Source organism: Vicia villosa, linkage group LG2 (genome assembly GCF_029867415.1).
Source record: "Vicia villosa cultivar HV-30 ecotype Madison, WI linkage group LG2, Vvil1.0, whole genome shotgun sequence".
Lineage (NCBI taxonomy): Eukaryota > Viridiplantae > Streptophyta > Magnoliopsida > Fabales > Fabaceae > Vicia > Vicia villosa.
In genome coordinates, this window is record NC_081181.1 from 184,125,235 (window position 1) to 184,150,140 (window position 24,906).

At 31.4% G+C, this 24,906-nt stretch overlaps 2 protein-coding genes and 1 long non-coding RNA gene across 4 annotated transcripts; 2 read left to right on the forward strand and 1 right to left on the reverse strand.

The window, feature by feature from the left end:
• The first annotated feature begins 8,265 nt into the window (after positions 1-8,265).
• On the forward strand, positions 8,266-9,707 carry LOC131647629 (uncharacterized). Of its 2 annotated transcripts, XR_009297890.1 has the most exons (4): positions 8,266-8,403; positions 8,951-9,029; positions 9,149-9,423; positions 9,606-9,707. It is a non-coding gene; the product is annotated as an uncharacterized LOC131647629 (long non-coding RNA). The 2 variants fall into 2 exon arrangements; XR_009297889.1 differs by lacking the exon at positions 9,606-9,707 and having other exon boundaries at positions 9,149-9,511.
• Positions 9,708-16,537: 6,830 nt separating this feature from the next.
• On the forward strand, positions 16,538-17,266 carry LOC131650830 (S-adenosyl-L-methionine:benzoic acid/salicylic acid carboxyl methyltransferase 2-like). The gene has a single exon (XM_058920542.1). The coding sequence runs from the start codon at positions 16,538-16,540 to the stop codon at positions 17,264-17,266; it is 729 nt and encodes a 242-aa protein (XP_058776525.1).
• A 2,043-nt stretch (positions 17,267-19,309) lies between these two features.
• Positions 19,310-24,608, reverse strand: LOC131653221 (DEAD-box ATP-dependent RNA helicase 7-like). Its single transcript, XM_058923307.1, has 14 exons — positions 24,078-24,608; positions 23,542-23,676; positions 23,317-23,457; positions 23,078-23,189; positions 22,078-22,148; positions 21,830-21,984; positions 21,624-21,735; positions 21,367-21,468; positions 21,217-21,277; positions 20,956-21,124; positions 20,782-20,878; positions 20,578-20,672; positions 20,033-20,166; positions 19,310-19,857 (listed from the first exon to the last, which is right to left on the reverse strand). Exons 1-14 carry the CDS (start codon positions 24,507-24,509, stop codon positions 19,664-19,666), a joined length of 2,010 nt encoding a protein of 669 aa, XP_058779290.1. The 5' UTR covers positions 24,510-24,608; the 3' UTR covers positions 19,310-19,663.
• Between the last annotated feature and the right edge of the window lie 298 nt (positions 24,609-24,906).

Genomic DNA, 24,906 nt, shown 5'->3' on the forward strand with positions numbered 1-24,906 from the left:
TATTTGAATGAGCCTTGATTTTTACAAGTTTCTTGAAACTTTTGCAAAAATATAAACTTAAGCTATGACTTTGTGGTGATTGTTGTTGTTCTTTGTGTTCCTCCCCCTTTTTTTCCTCTCCTTGAATGAAGAAAATGAAGCTCTATTTATAGGCAAAGAGATATGATCATAAAGCCTTGCAAGTGGAAATTGTCATGATTGATTTTGTGGAAAAAGAATGGAATATTCTTTTATGCTAGGTTAAAAAACTTAACCATAGTTTAATCACTCAAGTATTATTCTCTTCAATCTTGCAATAATATCTTTAAGCATCTTGAATTGGTCTTGATTGGCAACCATAAGCATCTTTGATAATATCTTTGAATTATCTCACTTTAATTAAACTTTAAATGAATAAAATTTAATTAAAAATGAAATAAAAATGTCATGAATCATGGATATGTTGTGAATATCTTTAAACATATGAGAGTCAAGATTGAATCACAAAAGAATTGGCCTTTTTGAAAAAAAAATCAAATTTTGGTCATTACTTGTTTCATGCATTTTTCCAAAAAAGGTCAACTTCATCAACGCATATCTCCCTCAATTTTGATCCTATGAAAGTGTTCTTTTACTTTTTGGAAAGCCCAAGATGTCCTCTACAAGCCACTTTGGAAGCGTTTTTGCATTTGGAGAAGTTATTTTGATGATATGGGCTTTGACAAAAAACTGCTTTTTGTTGACTTTGAAAATGACCTGTAATGTTTTGGCTTATATCTCTTAGGCGGAAGCATTTCTTGACCTTAGTCCCAACATCAAAGTTGTAGAGAATTGAATTTCCTTGAGAATGAGCTTTGGTTGGAATTTTTCTGATAAATTATGAGAGAGTTATGGTCGGTCAAAGTTCAGTTGACTTTTAGGTAAAAAAACTCTAATTTTGCAATTTTGAGTTTTGTCGATTTCTGAACTTTTCTTGATGAATTATGATCAACCATTGATCACATGATGAATCTTTTGACAAAATATGGATGTTGACAAAAAATTGCATTTTTGACTGTCTGTTGACTTTTTGGTCAAATTGGTCGTCTGTTGTCTGTTTGAGCTGTTGATTGTGCGTCCGAGCGAATCGAAGTTTGAAAATTTGTCTGGTGGTACTTTGAGACATATGGAGATCCATGAAATCTATTTGAGGTCTCAAAAACTCGTTCTCTTGGAAAAAAAAACAAAAACCCTAGTTAGGGACTGTTTGTGTAGGAGACAGTTAGGCGTACCTGATTTTTGTGCAGTGTTGAGTCTCTGTTGATCACGTGATTATCAGAAGACTTCTAGAACAAAATCTTGGAAATTTGAAGTGCGAAAAATTGATTTGACTGATGGTAGCAACACGGAGAATTGCGCTGATATCGGGTTTGACTGGTAACTAGTTGTCCGGGTATTAACGTAACAGTTAAAAGTGAAAACTTAACAGTTAAAGTTGATTTTTTCTTTTTGTTTTTGTTGTGTTAATGGTGAAAAATTTATTTACCTGAGCTGTTAGAAAAACACAAACATAATAAATAAATAAAATATACTGTACGCGAACGAAATTACCGATAATAACCTTGAAAAAATATTTAATGCACAGAAAAATAAATATTTAACACACATAATATTATCTTGATAATTAAACTACCGTACGACAGATAGTACAACATTTAATACTAACAGTACAAATATTACATAATATAATGAACAGTACGACAAATAAAATAAACGGTACACTATTTGAAAGCGAAAGATACAACAAACTTTAAAAATGACGATTAAAAACCCATGCTATAAATAACAACATATAGATGAACGGGAGTGTAAGCAACCCAGGTCCACATTTTTCAGGACTATGCAGACAGAAAAAGGACATGATCACCACCAAAACAGTGATGACCATAAGAAAAAACGTATCCATCCACTTTGCCATTTTTGTCGGGGAAGAAGAGAAAATAATTATGAGATAGAAGTTTGAGAAATTTGGGAGATGAGTGAAATTTGATGTGAGAATTTATGGAAAAAATGTGGAGTATTTATAGAGTGAAAAGAGAGAGATAGAGACGTTGGGAATGGAATCGTACCGTTTGAATAGTAGTAGGATTTGAAGAAAAAAAAGTATGGTAGGTTTTTGAAAAGAAAAGGGGTATAGAATAAAGTTAGGATTTGATTTGAAAGAAAGAGATTTGAAAAGAAAGGAAGATATTTGAAAAGAAAGAAAAAATAATAATATAGTATAAAAATAAAAATTAGTGGGAAATAAAACCAATAATAATTTAATTGTTACCAGTATAATCTAACCCCGGACTCCGCGCCTGCAAATTTTAATTCTGTACCAACTGCGTCAGCATTATTTATCTGAAAATAAAGCTGAAATAAACAGTGTATGAAGTGATAAACAGTATTTGGCGTTTATGTAAGAATAAATTTAACAGCGAACCAAAATACTGTATAAAAAATTCTAAAAATTGAGTATTCATAAAATCAGGATATTTATGAAATAAAAATCCAAGATTGTATAAAACTCCAAATTTTTAGACAGAAGTCTGTTGACTTCTTTTTCAAAAGAAAAGAACTCGGTCGAATTTTGGGGTATAACAATAATGATCATAACACTTAGAAAATGATGGGATCTCAGAGGTCAAAAATTGGGGTGCAACACTATTAAGTTCTCAGAATTCACATCTCTTATTTTTCTAAAAAAAAAAATGATGCTATTAAGTTGAAATTGAAGTACAGTTTTTCATTTTTCTATATAATAAGTTCAGCTTCAACTACCTTTATGAATTGTTTCACACAAATTTCTTATGGATTTTTTATTTATGGTTTCAATCAAACCATGACTCTTTCAAATCAATCAAACCCAAAATAATCATTTCTTTGCCTCAAAGATGATCTTAGCAAGAAGTTCTGAAAAACATTTCATACTTCCTTAGTATCGAATTCTACAAGAGTAGTAGAGGTACACAAATTATTTTTCAGGTGAAAAACATTCGAGTGAAAAACATTTGATCTTCGTATGTGGAGGTGTTGTTTGCATCGTCGCGAAATGGACAGGGTGTCTTTCGTTTATGAGAATGTTTTGAAGTCGCGTGAGGGCGAAAAAGATAGTTTGATGACTTGAGATTGATTTTAGAGTTTTTATGAAGAAGGTGAGACTAACCAAGTTTTAAGGGTCTTTAATGGAATCCAAGCACTCAAACAACAGCTTAAAACAGAAATCGTCTACATGCTTTAATGAACAATTTGAACAAGTACATCCAAACCCTTCTTGATTCCTCCATTATGGACCAAACTTGACTCGATTATTTAATGTGTTTTGAATATTTTTAATTATGAAAAAGAAGTTTGAAAAGAACTTGGTGTTGATTAAGGTTTATTGAATTGAATTGAGAAATTGACTTGGGTTTGAGATAAGGTTATTGAATGACAACACAAAAGCGACTTATTTGAAGCGAGTGGATACAAATCAATGGATTTATTTATTTTTTAAAAACGCCATCACTAGTGTAAAAACAACAATATAATTTTAAAATTTACACCCGATATACTAAAAACGGGTGTAAATAAGAAATATGGTGGCAATTTTGTAAATATAATGTCATTTTAACTAATAGCACGTGAGAATTTACACCCTATTTTAAAAATAATGGGTGTAAATTAAAAATATTATTATCAAATCCCAATTACTCCCGTTAAATTTAAAACGGGTGTGAATTTAAATTGATTAAAAAAATAATTTAATTTTATTACTCAAAATATTAATATTATTCTAAACACATTTACAAACCGGAAAATTCTTAGGTGGACACATACCTAAGAAATTGTTTTACACATAATCAATCACAGAATTTTAATTAATTAAAAAAATAAATACTAATTTTTCTCTCTCCTTCATAATCTCAACCACCCCATGAATCCAATTAAAATTAAAATAAATTTAAAAAACACTCTTTCTTATTGGTTGTGCCTAAGAATGTGGATTTAGGGTCGTGTCCATGCAAGAATTGCTTTTACAAACCACAATCTATTTTATTAACTCACTTTTTAACTACCTATTTTATATATTTACTCTTAAAACTATTGATTTCTTCAAACTTGAATCTAAACCCGACAAAAGTGCTTATTTTCCAAAAACTATTTTTTTCTCTCATCTTCCTCACATAATAACAACCATACACTCAAATTCTTCATCTAGTTTTTCAGAAAAAATTGATAAAACAAACAACCAACAATCAGATTCAGTTTTTGATTTGGAATTGTTTCAATTTCGGTTTCGCGGTTCTATTTGAGATTCACGGCTATGTTTGGTATTCGCGAAGGTTTTTTGTTCAGAAACCAATTGCTACTCAGTTCTGTTTTGTTTCGAGTTTGGAGGTTTCGACTCAGTGCGGAGTTTGGATTCGAGCAGAGCTTTTTCAAGGTTCATATTTTGCATTCGAGCCAAGTTTTCGGTACTTGTTTGTTTCGATTTCAAATAGAGTTTTGTTTCAGAATTTAGTTTACGTTTTCGACTCAATTATAGTTTGATTGTGATTCAATTTCAGTGCAGATTTTGGTTTAAATTAAAATTAAAGCTAGTATACAACTCGTAAAGTTAAATTGGATGAGCGCTTACCAGTTCAAATGAAGAAAAATGCAGATTTTATCCTTTCTCGCAAGGTGTTCGATGAAATGTTCCAACCCGATTCTTTCTTCTTTTTTATTCAGTTTTGATTTTCTCTTTTTTATTTATTCTTGGCTAATGGAAAAATGTGTTAACTTTTAATTTCTTTTCAGTCAAATTTATAATTTTAGTAGAAGAGGATTGAGATTTGATTAATTTAGAAAAAACCATACAATAGTTCAATTGTACAAGAGGAAACCCTCTTAAGAGAGGATTCTCTTTGTTCTGTTGATTCTTCAGTTTTTCAATAAAATCATTTTGGCTGTTCTTTTTTCTGATCGTGGATTCCTAACAATGATGGTGCATTTTATAATTACAGGAAATTTGAAGACTTTTTTGACGTGGACCACTTCATTGCCTTAAAGTATGATGTCCGTATTTTCCGCGATATCCCAGAATGGTTTACTGATAAAACAGAGCTATTTTCTAGTATAAGGTTTGATAGATTCTTGTCCCTTTGAGTAGGGTCTGTTGAAAATCTAAATCCCAAGCTGCTGCCAGTGATGAAGAACTATTCACATATGCACAAGGAATGTGTCATGTATCTAGTGAAAGGACTTCTTTAAGCGAAAGTGGAGGAGTAAATCTTAGCCATATAACTGTTTATGGATGGTCAAGATTGAATGTTTTTCTAATGGTCCACCATTTAAAAAGTCACATGATTTTATCTTCTGACCCCGACATTTCATGGTTCGATCTAAGGGCCAAGTTTTATTCCTCTACTAGCGTAAAGATGACCTTCTCGATATGTCTCCACCTACTCTGAAAGTAAATTGTCAGAGTTAGTCTATTTAATAACTCATTGTAGATATTTAAGTTTCATCAATTCAATGTCTACAAAGAAGTTGCTAAATGAATTAACTATGACAAAAGTTACTTTTGAACTAAGGTGGTCTCAATCATATGTGTCTGTGTGTGTGGGTAATATCAATTTGAGGGATTGATCAGTATGTCCAAAGCCAGTATCATGCTTGTTTGTTGTTATGAGGGGGGAATAAGAATAATATTATCACATTACTAGTTTACTACAGGTAATATTATGAGTTAAAGAATATATATAATTGAAATAAAGCAACTACGGCAACAAGCACATCACAAGTCTGAGTAACAGAGAGCGACATGTCAAAATCAATAGAAAAAATTGGTCTGATCTTATGGTTAGGTTCTGCACCTGCAACACATGGGGTCCTAACATCGGGGAGTGAGATGAGTAACTCCATTCATCTCTGGTTGGGGAAAGAATGGGAGAGAGTACTGAAAATGATGATAGCTACATGTTTAGAAAGTGATAAGGACTAAGTGCAGCTGCACCACTAGTGGACCACGTTTCTTGTCATTCATTTTTCTCTTTAATCTACCAACTAAGTTAGTGTTAATGAATATATCACTCCCAGAATTCATATAGTGCGATTGTAGCAGGAGTGCTTTTATTAGCAGTTGTGAGCATGGTTGTCAAAATCGGGATTTCACTCTAGATCGTTGGGGCATAAAAAAAGCGTGGATCGTAAAATCGTGAATCGGATCGTAAGATCCCACAAAATCAACAAAATTATAAAAATAACTAGAAAATAATAATCATTAACATAATTCCAAAATTCAAAAGATAACATAAACTAATTTAACATAATTCATAATTCCAAACAAACATAACATTTAAAATAAATCCAAAATTCCAAACATAACATAATTCATCCACAGATACACCATGCTTCCAAGCAATGTCAGTTTTGCTTCCAGAAGCATTTTTTTGAGGTTTTGGTGGTACAGATGAGGAAGCATGAACTGGAATGGAAGACATGGAAAAAAAAAAGGTAGAAACCGAATAGAGAAGGGAAGAGAATTAAACGTAAGATTGATGAGGGATGAATAAGGAATGAAAACAATATATAGAAAGAATTGAAGAAGGGAATAAAAGGAATGATTAAATTAATTAATGGGTTGATATTTTCCATAACTGATAACCCACGTTCCTAAAAAATAGCTTTGGAGAAAGGAAACGTTTTGGCTATTAACTCAGAATACGGCTGAAAACGGCTGAAATTTAACCTAAAGGGTCACATTTCAATTTGGACCGGGTCGGGTCGAATTGGTCCAAGCTAAAAAAACGGTTCGAAATATATCTACGATGTCACGCTTTCACGATCTTACACTGCGCTCCCGCCGCTCCGCCTTCTCCTACGATCCAAGCTGCGATCCGCCGCGGAAACCTTGCTGGAACTCGTAAAATCTCACGATCTCACGATCTTCCTATAGATCTTGACAACCATGGTTGTGAGTGTTTCGTCTTTTTTAATATCATAGTCAATGTATATACATCCTAAATGAAATAGAAATATTTTATTCCATATCTAATTATTATCTCAGTTTGAGTCTATGAAGATTACTTTCTTTTACATAGAGATTTAGTTTGAAAACCGTGTTTTTTCTAACTTGTCACAAACTCACATTGTTGTAGGTTAGCAGTGAAGATGCAGTTAACATGGCTAGGACATTGGCCGTAAAAGAAAGACACGTGGTAATCTTGAAATGTCAATTTCCTACACTTAAAACAAAAAATGCCGGAGAAAACTTCAATCTTTATACATTGGATACATGATTCTTAAATAAATTGCAACAAACTGTTTGCGAATTGCAATTGGAAGTTTGATAGTTTAACTATTTTCTAGGTTGGCATGTCGTCCGGAGCTAACACGGTTGCAGCACTTAGATTGGCTAGTCTTCCTATTTAATTGACCGATGCATAACAAAGAGTTATTATTTAAATGACCGACATCTGAAAATAAGTAACAGAACTTGATTAAAGTGAGACAAATTCTCAGTTGAATAACTGTCTTTGAATTGGAAAACCGCAGATTATACAAACTATTGGTGCAGAATAAGAGTCGTTACTTTTTCCTTTTGAGGATATAATGCATTAGATGGTCATGTTTTCTGTGGTTATCATCATATCTTTGTATGTCAGTACATCATGCAACTCTTTCTTGGCTCGAATATTCACATTTTTTTCTTCTCATAGGTATGAAGGTGAATGGGTTCGAAACGACCCAGAGGGTCATGGTGTTGTTGAAGTTGAAATACCAGTTATACTGTTCCTGGATCCAAGTATGCATCTCTGAAGTCTTGCAAATGGACGATACGAAATCCCCTATTATGAGAGGAAAGCATGGATTGAGGAATTTGGAGAAAAGCCGTAAGTTCAATTATAGATTCTTGCTCTAGACATCACACATGCTGCATTGTCTCTTTTTCGCTTCTCTCTGATACATTGTAAAATACTGTTAAATTTCTGTTAAACTATAATTTGAGTTTGAAGATAAGATTATACCCGAGAAAGTAGTTTCAATTAAAGGGAGTATACTCGAGAAAGTAGTGAATGTTTTGTGTGGTAAGAGGTTGTTGTTGTTGGAGATAAGATTATTGTGAGTGAGTGAGTGAGTGAAACTATGGCTTCTTCTTCAGCATCTATTTTCAAATCATCATCTCTTGTTCCAGATAAGTCTGAATGGCTGAAGGGACAAACTCTCATCCGTCAGCCTTCTTTTATGTCTGTTGCCAGATGCTGAATATGTCAAATCCTTCTGCCATTAATAAAACTTTGCAGGCAAATCCTTCTGCCATTATGTCACATGGGACGGTTATTGGCCCTGCATTAGCAGAGTGTTTAAAAGATATAAATACCCCTGTTAGACTTGCTGCAGAACGATGCGCTCTACATGCCTTCCAACTAACAAAGGGTACATTCGCCTGCAATTTTTAATTTGCTCTTTATCTTATTTTTATACACTATTACTGAGCAATGCTGGTTATAAGTATGTTCTCATCATAAATTAAATTCACTGTCTAACCTTGAAACCATAAATATAAAATAAGCAATCATAATCTATATAACATTTCATGTTTTTTTCCCCATCTAATACTTTTAGCAATGTGCTCTAAACCATACTGTAGTTCACCTTTCAAATTTGAGTGATATGTTTTCTGAATAAAAATCCTCTGTTCAGTTTGTTCATAATTTCTACCCTACCCATCCACAGTTATGGTAACCATTTCTTTTAGAACCCTAGGTTGCATGTATATGTTTGACAAGAAATGGGTTATTACACTATCCTAGTCTAACTGAAACAACATAGCTAAACTTTTTTTTCTCTCCTTTTCAAGCCATTCTTGTACTTGCATGTCTACAAAAAGGTTTATATCAACTAATATATCTCTAGCTTATCGAGCAATAATTGAAATGCATATATTGCTTCTCACTCCCTTCTTTGGTATTGGGTTTTCCAGGTTCGGAAAATGTTCAAGCAGTACAGAAGTATATTACCGGTTTGGATGCTAGACGGCTATCAAAGTTTCCTGAACATAGGTACTTATATTATCAAATATTTATTTGCAGTTCACCACTTCTAATGATAGCATTTATAATCTTTGTTGAGTTTGAATATTATCAAATATTGATGAACCCTAATGTGCCATGAACAATAGGGTTTAGTGCCCTTAGCTGGCTCAAACAATGAATCATGGTGCCAAGGTCTAGACGATCTTGCTTCTCGTTCGACTACATACTACCAGCAAGGTGCCAGTTTCGCCAAATGGTAAGTGTATGCTTGCATTGGTACTACTTGTCATGATCATTTTATTAACCATACGAGTTTCTATCGTATATTAGGCGTACTGTCGTGAGCATCCCCAACGGTCCTTCTGCTCTTGCTGTCAAGGAAGCAGCCTGGGGTCTTGCTCGCTATGCTGCAATTAGTCAGGTGAGAAAATCACTCCAGTTATGTAAATTCTTTCTTTTAATTCATAGTTATTAGTATCACATCAATAAAAGGCTAAAATATGTTCAGGAACCGTAGTTTTTTTAAAACTAAAGATGTGATACTAATAAACATCAATAAAGATCAATAACACTTCCACCCATGACTCTTGTGAGACTTTTCAGATTTGAGAAAGATTTGATTAAATCGTCTTCGACTACTGTCTTTAGTTCAAAATCAAAAGGTTGAGGAGCAAAATCTACAAGATCAAATGCAAATAGTTGAAGAGGATAAAGACATGATTTTATAGTATTTGCAATATTATGACTGAAAATGAAATATAACTAAATGGCGTATATGAAATAGGGTGTAAATAGATTTAAATATAATATAATTGTTCATTCATAAATGACGTATTTACACCCGATTTTTATAAAAATAGAGTGTAATTAAGAACATATTTATACCCGATTTTTATAAAAATGGGATGTAATTAAGATCGTATCTACACCCGATTTTTGTTAAAATTGGGTGTAATTAAGAACATAATTACACCCAATTTTTATTAAAGTAGGGTGTAATTAAGAACGTATTTACACCCGATTTCTATTAAAACAGGGTGTAATTAAAAACGTAATTACGCCCAATTACACCCGATTTTTGTTAAAATAGGGTGTAACGTAGAACGTATTTACACCCGATATTTTTAAAATGGGGAGTAATTAAGAACGTATTTACACCCGATTTTAATTAAAATAAAACGGGTGTAAATTTGTTAGACATTTCTCACCCGGTGGATATACACCCGATTTTTATTAAAAATAATGGGTGTAAATTTAATAAAAAAACGGGTGTAAATTAACATTTTTGTACTAGTGCATTGATGTTGATCAAGGTTTTCAAACTAAAAGACCTAAGTTCATTTTTTATTTGATTTGGGAAAAAGGCTCGACATTGGATCGAGCGTCATTTTTTGTTTTTTTAAAAGGTTTGTCTGACGTTTGTTATTGATTAACAATAAGCTAATGCAAAGAACAACATCAAGAAAGCGGTAAAATTATTACAAGTCATGGAAATGGGGATACATTTTGTTGAATGAGAATAATGTGGATAAAAAACTAAAGAAAATAAAATACAAAAATAAATAATAAAAAAATAGTAAAAGAGAAAGGGGATACACTATCAATACAAGAGTGTGAAAGAGTGAAAAAGATAAATGGGCTTAAGGCCCTATTTTTAAAAATTAGAGCAAGAAAAACAATAAATAAAAATAAACAAAAGACAAAATGAGCTACAAAATCTGGATGCAATTAGGAAAATTCAATAGACCCAAAGGAGGAGGTCCTGCAAGAATCCGCTGAATAATCAATAGGGTGTGGGAAGACTTCTTCTCCAATCTCACATTTGTTTACTATTCCTATAACACCAAAAATAGAAGAAGAAACTTTCAACAAAATAGTAAAAAATGTCTTAACTTTCTCAAATTTTCATGAAATTAAACAAATAAATAGTGAAAATTCATCTATTTGATCTCACGTACAAGAATCTATGTTTTATAAATCAGAAAATAAACAACAAAAATTTACGAAAAAAATCAAAAAAACGCAACAACCCTCTGTTGACTTGATTTAGCCATAATTTGCTCAATTTTTCATGGAATTAAGGAAATGAATAATGAAAATTCATCTACTCGATCTCACGAACAAAGTTCTGTGCTTAAAATCAGAAAATAAACAACAAAAATTTACGGGAAAAACACAAAAAATATAATTTACATTTAATCACTTTTGCTCATGGAGGTTTAAGAACACTTTAAACTCTTGATTTTGAATCAATAAAGTTTCTAATGCAAAATGATGATGATTAAGATACTAAATAAATTAATGAAGCAAGAATTAAAATGCAATAGAATTAAATAAATAATAACCATTAGAGCCTTCCTAAAATCTAATTTAATAAAGAGAAGAAAGAAGTGACTTAAAAAAAATGAAGAGAAAAATTAAGAGAGTTTTGGCTTAGTTATGTAAGGCTATGTTTGGGAGTTTGGAGGGGAGGGCTTTTGAAAAGTAAGAAGAATTGGGTGAAAAGGATAAAAAGATTTTGGGAAGGAGGGTTTTTGAGGGTTTGAGTTTATTCATAACACCAAAAACCCCATAAATGGGGGAACTCAAAAATTGTATTGAAGAAGGGTTTTGAAGGGTTTTGAAGGGCTTACATAAATTTTCCAATTATCTTTTAGGTTGTTATAGTATTCTGAAAATTAAAAATTTAGTAATGATAATGACTCTTTTATCATTCTAAACAAAATCATTTTTTCAAAAAATGTCAAATAGTTTTCTATAATTTTTTAAAATTTTATTTTTGGAAGCCTTCCCCTCCCCTCCCCTCCAAACTTCCAAAAATAGCCTAAGGGATTGATGGTGAGATTTATGAATGAGAATATATTTGTTTATAGGCTCTAAAAATGGTAGTTTAGGAAATATGAAAAAAGAGGTGAGAAATGTCTGAGTGTATTTTAGAAGTTTATTTAATTAAATAGTGAATAATGATGCAATAAATTTTTGAAATAATGATGTAATAAATGCATGGAATAGTGATGTAATAAATGAGAGACATTTTGGACCTTCTAGAAACATTGATTTTTGTTTTACGATGTCTGAAAATAATTAATAAAATTCAAATGGATATAATGATGATAAATCAAATGATCATGAATTTATTTTCCAAAATGCACAATAAAATAATGTAATTTTAGTCAATTTCTTTCAACATGTAAAATGTTGACTTTTCTTTAACTTGTTATTATGATGTATGATATGATTAATGAATATTCCTAGGAAATAGTGTGATGATTAAAATATTTTTTCCACAATGATCAACGATGCATAAATTTTTAGTCAAATTTCCCAACACATGAAATGTTGATTTTTTGGTTGACCTTGATCAACCTAATATATGAATGATCAACTAATGGCACAAATGCGATACATGAATAACCCTGAAGTAAAATTGGAGTATAACAAATATGTTCTTTTAAAGGAGACCACGGGAGTTATTTGATAAGATTTTGATGTGGTTGTTGAAGATTATTCTGTCTTTAAGCTTGCACCTTCTTATTTAAGTAATTGAACTATTTCGTTCAACTTTTCTATGATTTCACCTTTCTTTGATTTTTCTTGAAATTCATGAACACTCCCATCTTTTAATTTAAGGATTGGATTGAGTTTCCAATTCTTAATTCTTATATATATTGGTTATTAACAAACTTTTCAATATAATTTCTAACGTTTCTAAATTTGGAAAAACATATATATAAGAAACCTTCATCCTTTTTCCTGTTATGCTCATTTCCTTTCATTTGATAGTTGGAGAAACTCCATATATCATATTTAGAGTATCCCATGTTTCCTCGGCAATTTGACAATTATAAACATAAAGAAGTTTACTATCATTTAAGGACATTACTATATATTTCTTGGTTTTGAAATCAATTTCAAATTTTCTCTTGTCTTCTACAATCTCAAGAAAATCAAGTTTATGAACTACTTCACCGTCAATTTAGTGAGTATGGATAAACAGCTTATTGATCAGGGTTTCTCACAATTTAAAATCAATACTTTGAAAAAAATAATATAGCTTTCTATAATTCAAACCTAAAACCATTAAAAGGTGAAGGTGTGATTAGGAAATATCTCTGGTTTAAAAAGGTGTTGGAAGTCATCTTCCTTCTGAGACGATGAGTCCTTGACCGAGAATTAGGCTATAATGTCTCCCTTTAGATATGTGACTCCTGACACAAGAGGGTAGTGAATTGTGGGTTTTAGAAAAAATTTGGTTAAAAAAACTTTTTGATTATCTTTAGAGATTAAAAACATTAAAAATGTTTTTAGAAATTAGCAATGGAAATTAATAATGCGGCAAATAAAAAATTTAAGGGGCGGAGAAATAACACCGACAATTATACAGTTCAGTCAAAAAGACGTAAACATGTCCCTAAGATTTGATATTGAGAGTATCTAGTAATGCTTATGAGCTTTTAGTAGGTTAAACTCTCAAACCCCCATTATACAAGGAAAAATGAAGTCTTAGGCTACCTTCCAACCAAACAACGAACAGGAGAAAAAAGCAATTAGTCTTCCTTCCAAACACCAACTTGCAGAGAGAATTAGTTAATCTTCCTTTCAAACAGTGGATTGAAGCGGTTAGTCTTCTTTACAAACATCAACTTGAAGCAGTTAGTCCCTGAGTTAAAGCAAGATTTTCTACGAACTTATCTCGAACCAATGGAGCTTTTGACCGAGCTTAACTCATGAACTGAATCGAGGTTTTAATGAGGCTGGCCATAAACCAATGAGATTTAAACTAGGATTATCTTAAATCAAAGCAAGCTTTTAACCGGGCAAAGCTTCTGAATCGAACTGGGGATTTTACCTGGATAACCACAAGTCAAGTTGAGATTTTGAATTGCGCTGATTTTAAACCAAAGAAAGCTTATGACAAGGCTTAGCTTACAAATCGAACCGGCGTATTAGAATCTAAATCCCTAAAACAAATCATTTGAAGGGTTTATCTTTGAACTCAAAAAAACTCTCTTTTATAGCAAATTATTCAACCAAAAGAATACACTCCTTACTGAAATTACAATAATACCCTTTCCAAAATACAGAAGTTGCTAACTTAAAAATAGACTTTCTCAAAACGCTACAGATAAAATAATATGATAGAACGTTCAATATATTGATTTAAGTTTTATGATTGGCAAGCATTCATCATGTAACTATTTAGGCTCTTTCGGCTTTGATAATTTTCATCAAAACTATATTTGATAGATGATGGATATCTTCTTCACAAAAAAGTTCTCTAGTGTAAGGCAAAGAAGTCATCTAATTTTATGCAAGGAAATATAGGAGATATTTATAACCGGAAATCTAAAAGATATTTGTAATCATGTTTGATTATTCTGGAGATATCTTAGTATGAGGAGATTGTACATTACTTAATTAATGGGATGGAGTAACTAATCATTGCATATATAAGAATCTCTCCTTGTTCTTTTTTATTTTTAGAAATTAGTTATTTTATTTGTTTGTGTGTTAACAAAAACTTTATGAACATCTTACATAATCTAAACTCCTCCTTTCTCGTGTCTTTTTCATCTTTGACAATAACATATACACATATCACGTTTTTTGGAAAATTTTAACGACAACAACAAATTAACAAACAAATACAGTACTACACATATCACGTTTTTTAGAAAGTTTTAACGATAACAACAAATTAACAAACAAATACAAGAAAAAAAACACATGTCAATCAAAAAATAAAACATAGTTTTTGGGTTTTCAACGTGAATTACAAATCATTATTTTTCGCAACGATGTGAACACCACTACCTATCATTGACTATTTATTATTCGGAATTATAAAAAATATAATAATATTAATATAACCAATTTCTTAAGAATTTTCTATTAATAATATGGAAAATGCTATTTTTATATCCAAAACATACACTACACTGTATTTATTGGTCATCAGTACTGTTAACAATATTTTTATTAAAAATATTGTTTTTTTAATATTATTTTTGAATTAAATAAGACAGATTTAAAAATAGTATGATTAACCAACTTCATCATTTCATTAACCAACATTCTATATTTTATTAATCAACTTTATTTTATTACTAAAAATTATTTTTAATACCAAAGTGTTTATTAACCAACTTCATAACTATATTAACAACATTTTACACTTCATTAACCAACTTTATTTTACTACCAAATTATTTTTAATATCTGTGCGTTTATTAATCAACTTCATCACTTTATTAACCAACTTTTTATAAATCATTAACCAACTTTATTTTATTACTAAAAAAAATTAATATATAGGCCGTTATTAACCAAACAATAAACTATATTAACCATCTTTTTACACTCAATTAACCAATTTTGTGTTACCACTATTAATGTACTGCTCTTATTTATGTCAATGTTCATTATTATGTCACTGTTTATGGTATTTATGAACAGTGAATTAGGTGTAGGTATAGAATATAGTGTATGAATATACCTCTAATAATATACAAAAATGCAATTCTTACGCTAAAGTTATACACCTACATCGTATTTCACTGTTCACCAATACGGTAAACAGTACAATATTATTATAATAATAAATTATTTTTAAAATAATATATAATATTTTTTAAATTAAAGGGTATCGATATTAAGCAATTTAATTACTTCATTAACCAACATTTTACATTTTATTAACCAATTTTATTTTACTACTAAAAATTATGGTTAATATTTGGGCGTTTATTAAGCAACTTCATAATTTCATCAACCAATATTTTACTTTTCATTAATCAATTTTATTTTACTACTAAAAATCATTTTTAATATATAACATTTATTAACCAACTTCATTAACTATTTTTTTACTTTTCATTAACCAACTTTGTTTTAATACTATATTATTTTTAATATAATATTTGAACATTTATTAACCAACTTCATCACTTCATTAACTAACCTTTTATATTTCATTAACCAACTTTATTTTATCATTAGAAATCATTGTTGAAGTACCAAGACTCATTAACCAATGGCATGTTATAAAAATTATTTAAAACAAATATTTTTCTATAAATAATAATTTGTTTATGGTGAATTCTTATTTACCCACCTCAAAAAGGTGGGTAAGGTTACCCTTAATGTAAAATGCATTGAAAACATTAAACAATTATTCTATATGATAAATAATTAAATACATAAAAATTAAATGGTGTCATCTGATTGATGGAATTACACTACTCATCTTTTTGTGATGGATAGAGAAGTTGTCCCCTTTTTTTTATTTTAAAAACATTTGCAAAACGAGATTGAGTGGTGATTGAGTGTGTGATACATGGAAAGAGAGAGAGAAAGCCTGGCCCACATGTATTGAGCTTTGCTATTCCTAAACTAATCAATAGTATACATGGTTTTCACATGATCGTACATACATTATACATCTATATAACGAGTGTGCAAAATAGGCTCTACTTCAACGCATTTGCATACTTTATCAAAGATAAAAATCGGTTAAGCACTCACATACTATAGGAATGGATTTAACACAAGTACTACACATGAATGGAGGTGTGGAAGAAGCAAGCTATGCAAACAACTCCTTAATTCAGAGAGAGGCCATTTCTTTGACTACATCTTGTAGAGTTAAAACCATAACAAATTTATATTGCAGTTTGAATCCTAAAAGTTTAGCAATTGCAGATTTGGGTTGCTCTGTCGGACCAAACACATTGTTGGTGACCTCGGAAATTATTAAGGTTGTTGAAAAACTTTGTCAAGAGTTGAATCATCAATCTCCCGAATATAAGGTTTTTTTGAACGATTTACCGGGAAATGACTTCAACAGCATATTCAAATCCCTTGACACTTTCAAAAAAAAGTTACGTGATGAAATGGAAACTGAAATCGGTCCTTGCTACTTCTCTGGTGTTCCTGGTTCCTTTTATTGCAGAATTTTTCCTAATAAGAGTTTGCATTTTGTTCACTCTTCATCTGAAGTGAAATTGGAAGTTGAAACTGAAGGATCATTTTCCATCAATCAGTTAGAGGTATTTGGAGTAAATATGCATGCCCTCGATTCTGATTTGTCTGAATTACTCGCAAAAGGTATAAGGGCTGTGATTGAACCTTTGTTAATTAGTCATTTTAGTGAAGGTGTCACTAAAGAGGTATTTGACCGCCATAGAAAAATATTAACATATGGAATATCCAAAGAAAGAACTAAGATCACAAATCTTACTGTGACATTGACTAGGAAATCATGAGAATAACTGTTTTTATTTTATTTATGATTAATATTTATTAAATAATTTTCAAAGTCAGTTTCTTGGTCAACACAACCAACAATGTTTAGATATGATTTCACATGCACCACTATGGGTGATATGGAAATTGCATAATCAATTAACATCGCTTATTTCATGGTATTCTATTCAGACTATCAATTAACTCCAACTAAGTAGCATTATTGGAGAGGAAATGTAGATGGTCGTATTCCTATTTCTACATTACCACGCTTACTATGTCACAATATGTTGAAACTACATAGTTGTGTTCAAACCATGTACTCTATTATCGCATGTAACACATTTTTATAGACTACCCTCACTTTGTGAGATAGTGAGGTCAAGCAAATAGTCTACACGTTTATCATGTCTCTACCAGACATTCTTACCAAATTGCTTCCGCTGACAAAATTTGATGAATTCACGGTCAAAATAAGAATTATCAATGGAAACTTTATCTTGAGGGGGCATTAAGGAATAAATTATTCTAAGAATTAATTGAAGAATATTTTAAATCGAATATACATGCCATATTAAAATATTTGTCAATTCTATGTAGAACCAAGAAAAATAGTTGGCACTAGTGCTATCAAATTAGAATAAAATGTTTTATGAATCTGGTGAGACTGATTAGAATGCTTAACAATTGAAAAAATATGAATAAAACGTATCATATTTTTTAAGACTAAATAAATCAAATGCATGCCCAAAAACTAAATAAATAGAATATATTTTTCATCTAATATACATTTACAACAAAAGTAGAGCTTTCAAAATGGTCGGTCCAACTACGCCCGATTTGGTTCGATGGAGCAAAATGTTTAAATAGGTTGGTCTGGCCCGGCCCAATTATTTAATGAACTAGAAAATGAGTTCGGTTTGTTAGCCTGTATTTCAATATTATAGTTTTAACTTTATAAAAAGTATGTAATTGATAAAAGCTATAGTAGAGAGTCGTCATATCATTAGTTTTAGTTAAGTGATGTTTAAAAAATATTTACTGGGTCAGTCTGAAGTCCGCTTGGTCCGGTCCGACTCATAAAAAACATAGATCCAATGGACTAGGCCAAAAAGATAGAGTCGTGTTTCTTTAAAGTATTTTTCAGTCCGACCCACCCTAAATTATTAGCCTTATGGACTGGCCCGATGAACCGGACTCATTTTGACAACTCTAATTAAAAGGTTGTAGTTAAGATATATATATATATATATATATATATATATATATATATATATATATATATATATATATATATATATATATATATATATATATATATATATATATATATATATATATATATATATATATATATATATATATATATATATATATATATATATATATATATATATATATATATATATATATATATATATATATATAGGGATAGGATCAAATGACACCAAGGTGTCAAAGTTTAATTTGACACCAAATCTCAACCGTTAAAATAATTAATCAAACGGTGATACTAAATAGCCTATTTTTTAGGAGAAAAATATGCTATATATTTTTTTAATATTATTTTATTTCATTTAGTATCACCGTTTGATCAATTATTTTAACGGTTGAGATTTTGTGTCAAATTAAACTTTGACATCTTGGTGTCATTTGATCCTATCCCATATATATATATATATATATATATATATATATATATATATATATATATATATATATATATATATATATATATATATATATATATATATATATATATATATATAAATATTTTAGCCTTACTCAAAAACGTTTGATTGAGCTGGGGCTTGGTTGAATGCCCCTTTTGATTGTGTAATAATGTCATACAATATAAAAGTAATTAGTGATTACCGTAATAAATCACCATTAGTGTTTGTTGTTGGTGTCTATGTTTCTTTGTTACACCTTTTGATTGTGGTAATAACGTGATTACAAGTAATATTAGCGTATAATAGTATTTGGTAGTTACAGTAATAAATTGTCATAAATATGAGTATAACTAACACTGATATTTTAGAAAAAGAAACAACAATGTATAATGAAAATTGAGAAAAACATAAATTATAAAATATATATTGTTTCTATTGTCTTTGTCAGCAATACACTCAAATATCAATTCTACAAAAACAGCAACCTAATTCTTACAATTTCCTGTAAAAATTCAAATTGATAACACAAAACAAATAATAAATAATGGATGGAAAAAATCCCTCATATTAGGGTTCAAGGTTCAAACAGCTATCAAAATTGTAGTGGGTGGGATAAACATTCCTTGTGTTATTATGCATCCATGTTGGGGTAGAGTATAAAAAAAACACAGCACTAAACTTCAGTGGCTCTGGCTCCTTAATTTATAGCATGTGTGCTATTTTTCTTCATTCGTAGCTCCTCTTTTACCATCTACTTCCCCCTCTGCCTCCAAAACCTCTCCCACCACCACCTCGTCCTCTACCATTACCAAATCTACTAGGCCCTCTTCCATTACCAAATCCACGACTATTGAATCTGCCCCTATTTTCTTCTCTTTGTTGCAAACTAGGCAATTCTGTTGCAACCTTCAAGCTTACATTAACAGCATTCTTCTGACCTGGAGCACGAAATAAAAAATCAAAATGATTACATGACCAAGATTAAAGCTATGTAGCATACGCCAGTATGCAAATTTTCTAAAAGTTGAAGCATGCTATCATAATATAAGGAATGGGCAGCAAAAAAATACTTTTTAATGCTGAAAAATCTAGTCAGCTATGAAGGAAACTTACCAGCAAGAAATGCATCTAAGTCCTTGACTGGTACATCAAAAACAGCACCCTTTCCATCTGCCGTGAGAGCAAGACCTTGCACTCCATCAACCTTATCTTCAGGTATGAATCTCCTTAGGGTTCCAAATGCATAGCTGATAATAACCGCCAAAAGCATAAATCAAACACAAGGGGAAAACACACTGGTGATATTTAAAGTATTGATTAAATAAGTTGAACACTTAGGAAAATTGCCAACAAACCATACATGATTCAAGGCTTGATGGTTTCTGTTTGTTTAAATCGCTTCAGATATTCTAGATATGTTTATGCTTAGGCTATTCTCAAAAATAATTGAGAAATGATTTTATGTAGAAAAATAGCTATTTGACTAAACTTCTAAGAAAATCATTTTTAAAAAAGGGATAGAAAAGCATAACTTGTGATGTCTTATTTTTTCAACCACGGAAATGAAAAACAATTTTAAAAACAATAGTTAAAAACATTACTTAAAAAAAAACAATTTTTAAAGAAAACAGGCTACAAGTTACTAGTGAAGTTCTTACGATGGGTTGAACATAGGTTTTCCTCCCTCGAGAAGTAGTGTAACGTAATTCTCCATCGAAGTCAGCAGTGATCTTTTTTTTACCTCGGTATAACCCTGCAAATAAAATTCTCCCACATCAGCGAAACACATTTGATGGAGACTTCATAAATAGAAAAATAAATTATAATTATAAAGAAAACAATGGAAGGGACATTGTACTTACAACAGCCTTGGCAAGAGCTTTTGCAAGTAACTCAACAGCTGTTAAACCAGAGTTGTTCAAAAGTTCCTCAGCGGCAGCTTTGAATGAAGGAATCACACTGCATTCATGACCCGTGTTAGCAACAAGACAGTGTTAACAGTGAAAAATGATTAACATACAATATCACAAGCATACCTATCAGACACATCAGAAATCAATTCAGCAGCTTCCCCGCCAATAGCTTGGGCAATTTCATCAGGCTGAGGAGCAGATACATGTTCAAATTTAATACCTGCTTCTCTTTCGATCTTAGATATATTTGACCTTCTAGGATCATAAAGCATCACAGCAACTCCAGTGTTGCCTGAGAAGAACAAAAACCAATTATATAAGAAAAAACTAGACAAGAATATCAAAATTAAATTACCACTATAAATAGCCAAATTTCAAATATACCAGCTCTTCCTGTCCGTCCAGATCGATGAATATAAGCTTCTACATCCCGGGGAGGCTCACACTAAAACAAATTTGATTCAGAATATCAGATAAAAGTATATAAGAAATGGTACTAATGCAAAATATATCGTAATATATGACCAAGTGTACCTGGATAATCAACTGAACATCATTGATGTCAAGACCCCTGGCTGCCACATTGGTTGCCACCAACGTCATGAATTTCCCAGACCTAAAACCTTTCAATGTAATCTGCAAGTAACAGGAAACAGTTCAGAGAGAACAACAGTAATTAAGAACAGATATACCAACAGTAACAAACAATATTATAAACCGACCCTCCTTGAACATTCATTTAAATGAAGGTAACCAGAATCAAGTCAAGAGTCATGTCAATCATAGCTCACCTCACGCTGTGACTGCTGAATGTCACCATGGAGAGCTCTTGCTCCAGGCAACAATCCAGCAAGCTCAGAAGCAGACTCCTTTTTCTCTGCAAATATAATTGTCCTGCCACCACTGAAACAGACCACATGCCAAAATATAAATTTAGAATTAAAGCATGCATCACAATATTAAGATTTAAGTCGCAAAATCAATAATTAAAAATCACCTGCTATAACAACGAATAATATCAGGGATAACCTGTGCCCTAGCAGTACTATTACAAGGAAGGATAATATGCCTAACATTGGTGCTAGCCTTCATTTTCTCATTACCAACAAGATCAACAGTTGCCTTGTCTTGTTTAAGAAATTTCTTAGAAATCTGTTAAAAAGAAATTGCCAAATAAAGTAACATGTTCAATATAACCAATAGATACAATGAATCCAGAACAAGAAAAATCATTTAGGTGCATACCTGTTGAACCCAGCTAGGCAAAGTAGCACTGAAAAGAAGTGTCTGAACTTTAGTAACATCTTGTACCTTACCTGCAACCATCAATTATGAGAACATTGCAATGCCAAAATATAATGCAATCTAAAAAATTGAGCAACCATAAATTGAATGATGTGAAGTAGACAACTTCAGTGGGAATCATTTTGAGGGAGGTTGGCTAGAATTTTTTTAAAAAAAACATGAAAGGGCCTTGGAAGAGGTTGCTAGAATTTTAGGGGGGGAAAAAAACATAAAAAGGACTTGGAAGAGGTTGGCTGGAATTTTAAAAAAAAAAACATAATAGGGAATTGGAAGAGATTACTTGAACTAGTTATAAAACATAAGCATTTAGGCCAAGTGTTCGAAATGGCTAGTAAAAATAGATAAGCATTCAGCATTAAGTTGTTTACAGCTAAAGCCCATAATAAGAGACTAGTTAAACTACATCCCCAAATGTCACTAGGCCTTTGTTGAATTACAATCAAAGATGTTAATTAGCTGTAATTGCATAGTGGAATTTGGACAAATCACTCTTTTTCATGATAAGCTAGTGGACAAAATAGCTATTGTAGTAACTAGAATGCCACTAAAGCACTATAGCATAGCATAATTCTAACAATCCGCCCTCTGCAATTGACAACACCAGTTTAAAAGTTGCAAAGAGCAGGAACCATTTCCTCCTTGAATGTGAACACAAGTCATACATAAACTCTTCTATATATGACAGTAAGTGCTGACTCAAGTTAAAGAAAAATCAGCTAAACTATAATGAGCAACATCTTAATCTATTGACAATTAAAGTAACTAAAGGCTCATCACAAATCATCTAACGAAAGCAATATTAAAAATTACTCATAACCAAAACTACAAGTAGATAAAACATAAGGCATATTATTGAAGCTGCTAAACAGAATCTTATTAAGATGGTATATGTAAGAGCATAATATAAGCCAATTTTACATGACAAAAACAAACCAAATACCTAGAATCAGTTCAACATCATCAACAAAACCCATCCTTAGCATCTCATCTGCCTCATCAAGGACACGAAACTTTAGGTGGCTCAGGTCAATATTTCCCCTCTCAATATGATCCTGCAAAAAGTAAGCAGTTAAAGTAAGTACACCGTAAAGTTCCTATAACTTACTGTCTTCCCTAACTAACAACCATGTTAATAAAAGAAGTCACATTTTAACAATACACTAAGGCTATTGTAAATACCTTGATACGACCTGGTGTTCCAATAACAACATCAACACCTCTACGGAGCTTACCCTCCTGTGCTCCATACGGAGCTCCACCATATACAGCGCAAGCAGCCAATCCCAAGGACGAACCATATACTTCAAAGTCAGCAAACACCTATTACATAACAAACAACACATAAATACATACAACCAACATGACACATTAAAAAACCGACACATTGGTTCAAGTGCAGCATACCTGATTGGCCAATTCCCTGGTAGGTAAAAGCACAAGAACACTTGGAACTCTCCCATAGCCAGTCTTTCTAACAGATTTAGCCGGCCCATTAGTCAGTGACTCCAATATAGGCAAAACAAATGCAAGAGTTTTTCCCTGTAATTAATTAAAACCAATTACTTAAACCCTGAAAACATGTTAAATTACTTAACATATTAAGTAAGAGATTAATCCTAAACCCTAAAAACATGTTACATCAATTAAAACCAAATAGTTAGTGATTAGTCTTAAACCCCTAAAAAACATGTTAAATTAATTAGTTATTAATTAAAAACATGTTATATTAATTAATTATTTATTAATTATTTATTAAAAACATGTTATTTCAACTGGTTCATGTGTCTAAATTTCAACTTTACATAATCCTCTAAAATCACCATCCTTAAACCCTAAAAACGCGTTAAATTACTAAATCTCTAAAAAAATCTAAATTTACCAGAAAAACATACATCTAACCAAAATTTTAAGAATTAAGAACAAGGAAGATAACTACAAACCTGACCAGTACGAGCACGCCCAACCAAATCAGAACCATCAAGAATAGTATTAAAAGTCATAGCCTGAATCGGAAACAAAGCCTCAATCCCCTTCTCTTTCAGCTTCATCTTCAACGGTTCCGAAATTCTAAAATTCGAAACCGCATTCGGATCATCCTTCTTCATAACAACTTCTTCAACAACATCCTCATCTTCAACCTTCGATTTCTTCTTCTTCTTCTCCTTCTTAACTTCAGAGCCAGTTTCATTCTTCACTTCTTCGTCATCGTCTGAACTCTTCTTCCTCTTCTTCGAACTCTTCTTCTTCGCCGTTTCTTCGTCTGAAACGACGTCGGTTGGGAGCTTCTCCTTCTTCTTCTTCATTGATTTTGATTTAGGGCTGTCGATTGAAACGGCTACGGCTTCGTCGGTGATGGGGATTGAAGGAACCATGGCAAGAAACGAAACGCGGCGTTTTAGGAGTAAGGGTTTTTTTTTCTCTCTTGCTTCGGTGGCTGTGAATTGCACAGCTGAAGCAAGAGATTTAAGAGGGTTTGTTAAGGAGAGGGTTTTGGGCTTTTATAGGTTTTGAAATTGTAGTTCTGTGCGTTGGATTTTGAAACCCTATTTTGTTTTCAATGTGGGCCGTTGGATTTAATGTTTGTTTATTTATTTATGAGCTGAATCTTAATAGTGTCTGTCTCACTCTCATGCTTTTGTTTACTTGGAGACCAATCCTTATTTTTTATTTTTTTTATTTAGGGTTTTAAGGTTGATATTAAACAAAAAATTGTTAAAAATATTTTTAAAAAAAGTTTTTCTTTTTTTTTCTTTGGGATTTACAAATAAA

What these genes read in the sequence shown, in the direction of transcription:
- LOC131653221 (XM_058923307.1), bottom strand. Translation starts at nt 24,509, where the DNA reads ATGGTTCCTTCAATCCCCATCACCGACGAAGCCGTAGCCGTTTCAATC. An exon ending in TGCCTAGCTGGGTTCAACAG is followed by an intron (nt 21,985 to 22,077) that starts GTATGCACCTAA and finishes TCTTTTTAACAG; the next exon opens with ATTTCTAAGAAATTTCTTAA. An exon ending in ATTTCTGATGTGTCTGATAG is followed by an intron (nt 20,879 to 20,955) that starts GTATGCTTGTGA and finishes TCATGAATGCAG; the next exon opens with TGTGATTCCTTCATTCAAAG.
- LOC131650830 (XM_058920542.1), top strand. Translation starts at nt 16,538, where the DNA reads ATGGATTTAACACAAGTACTACACATGAATGGAGGTGTGGAAGAAGCA.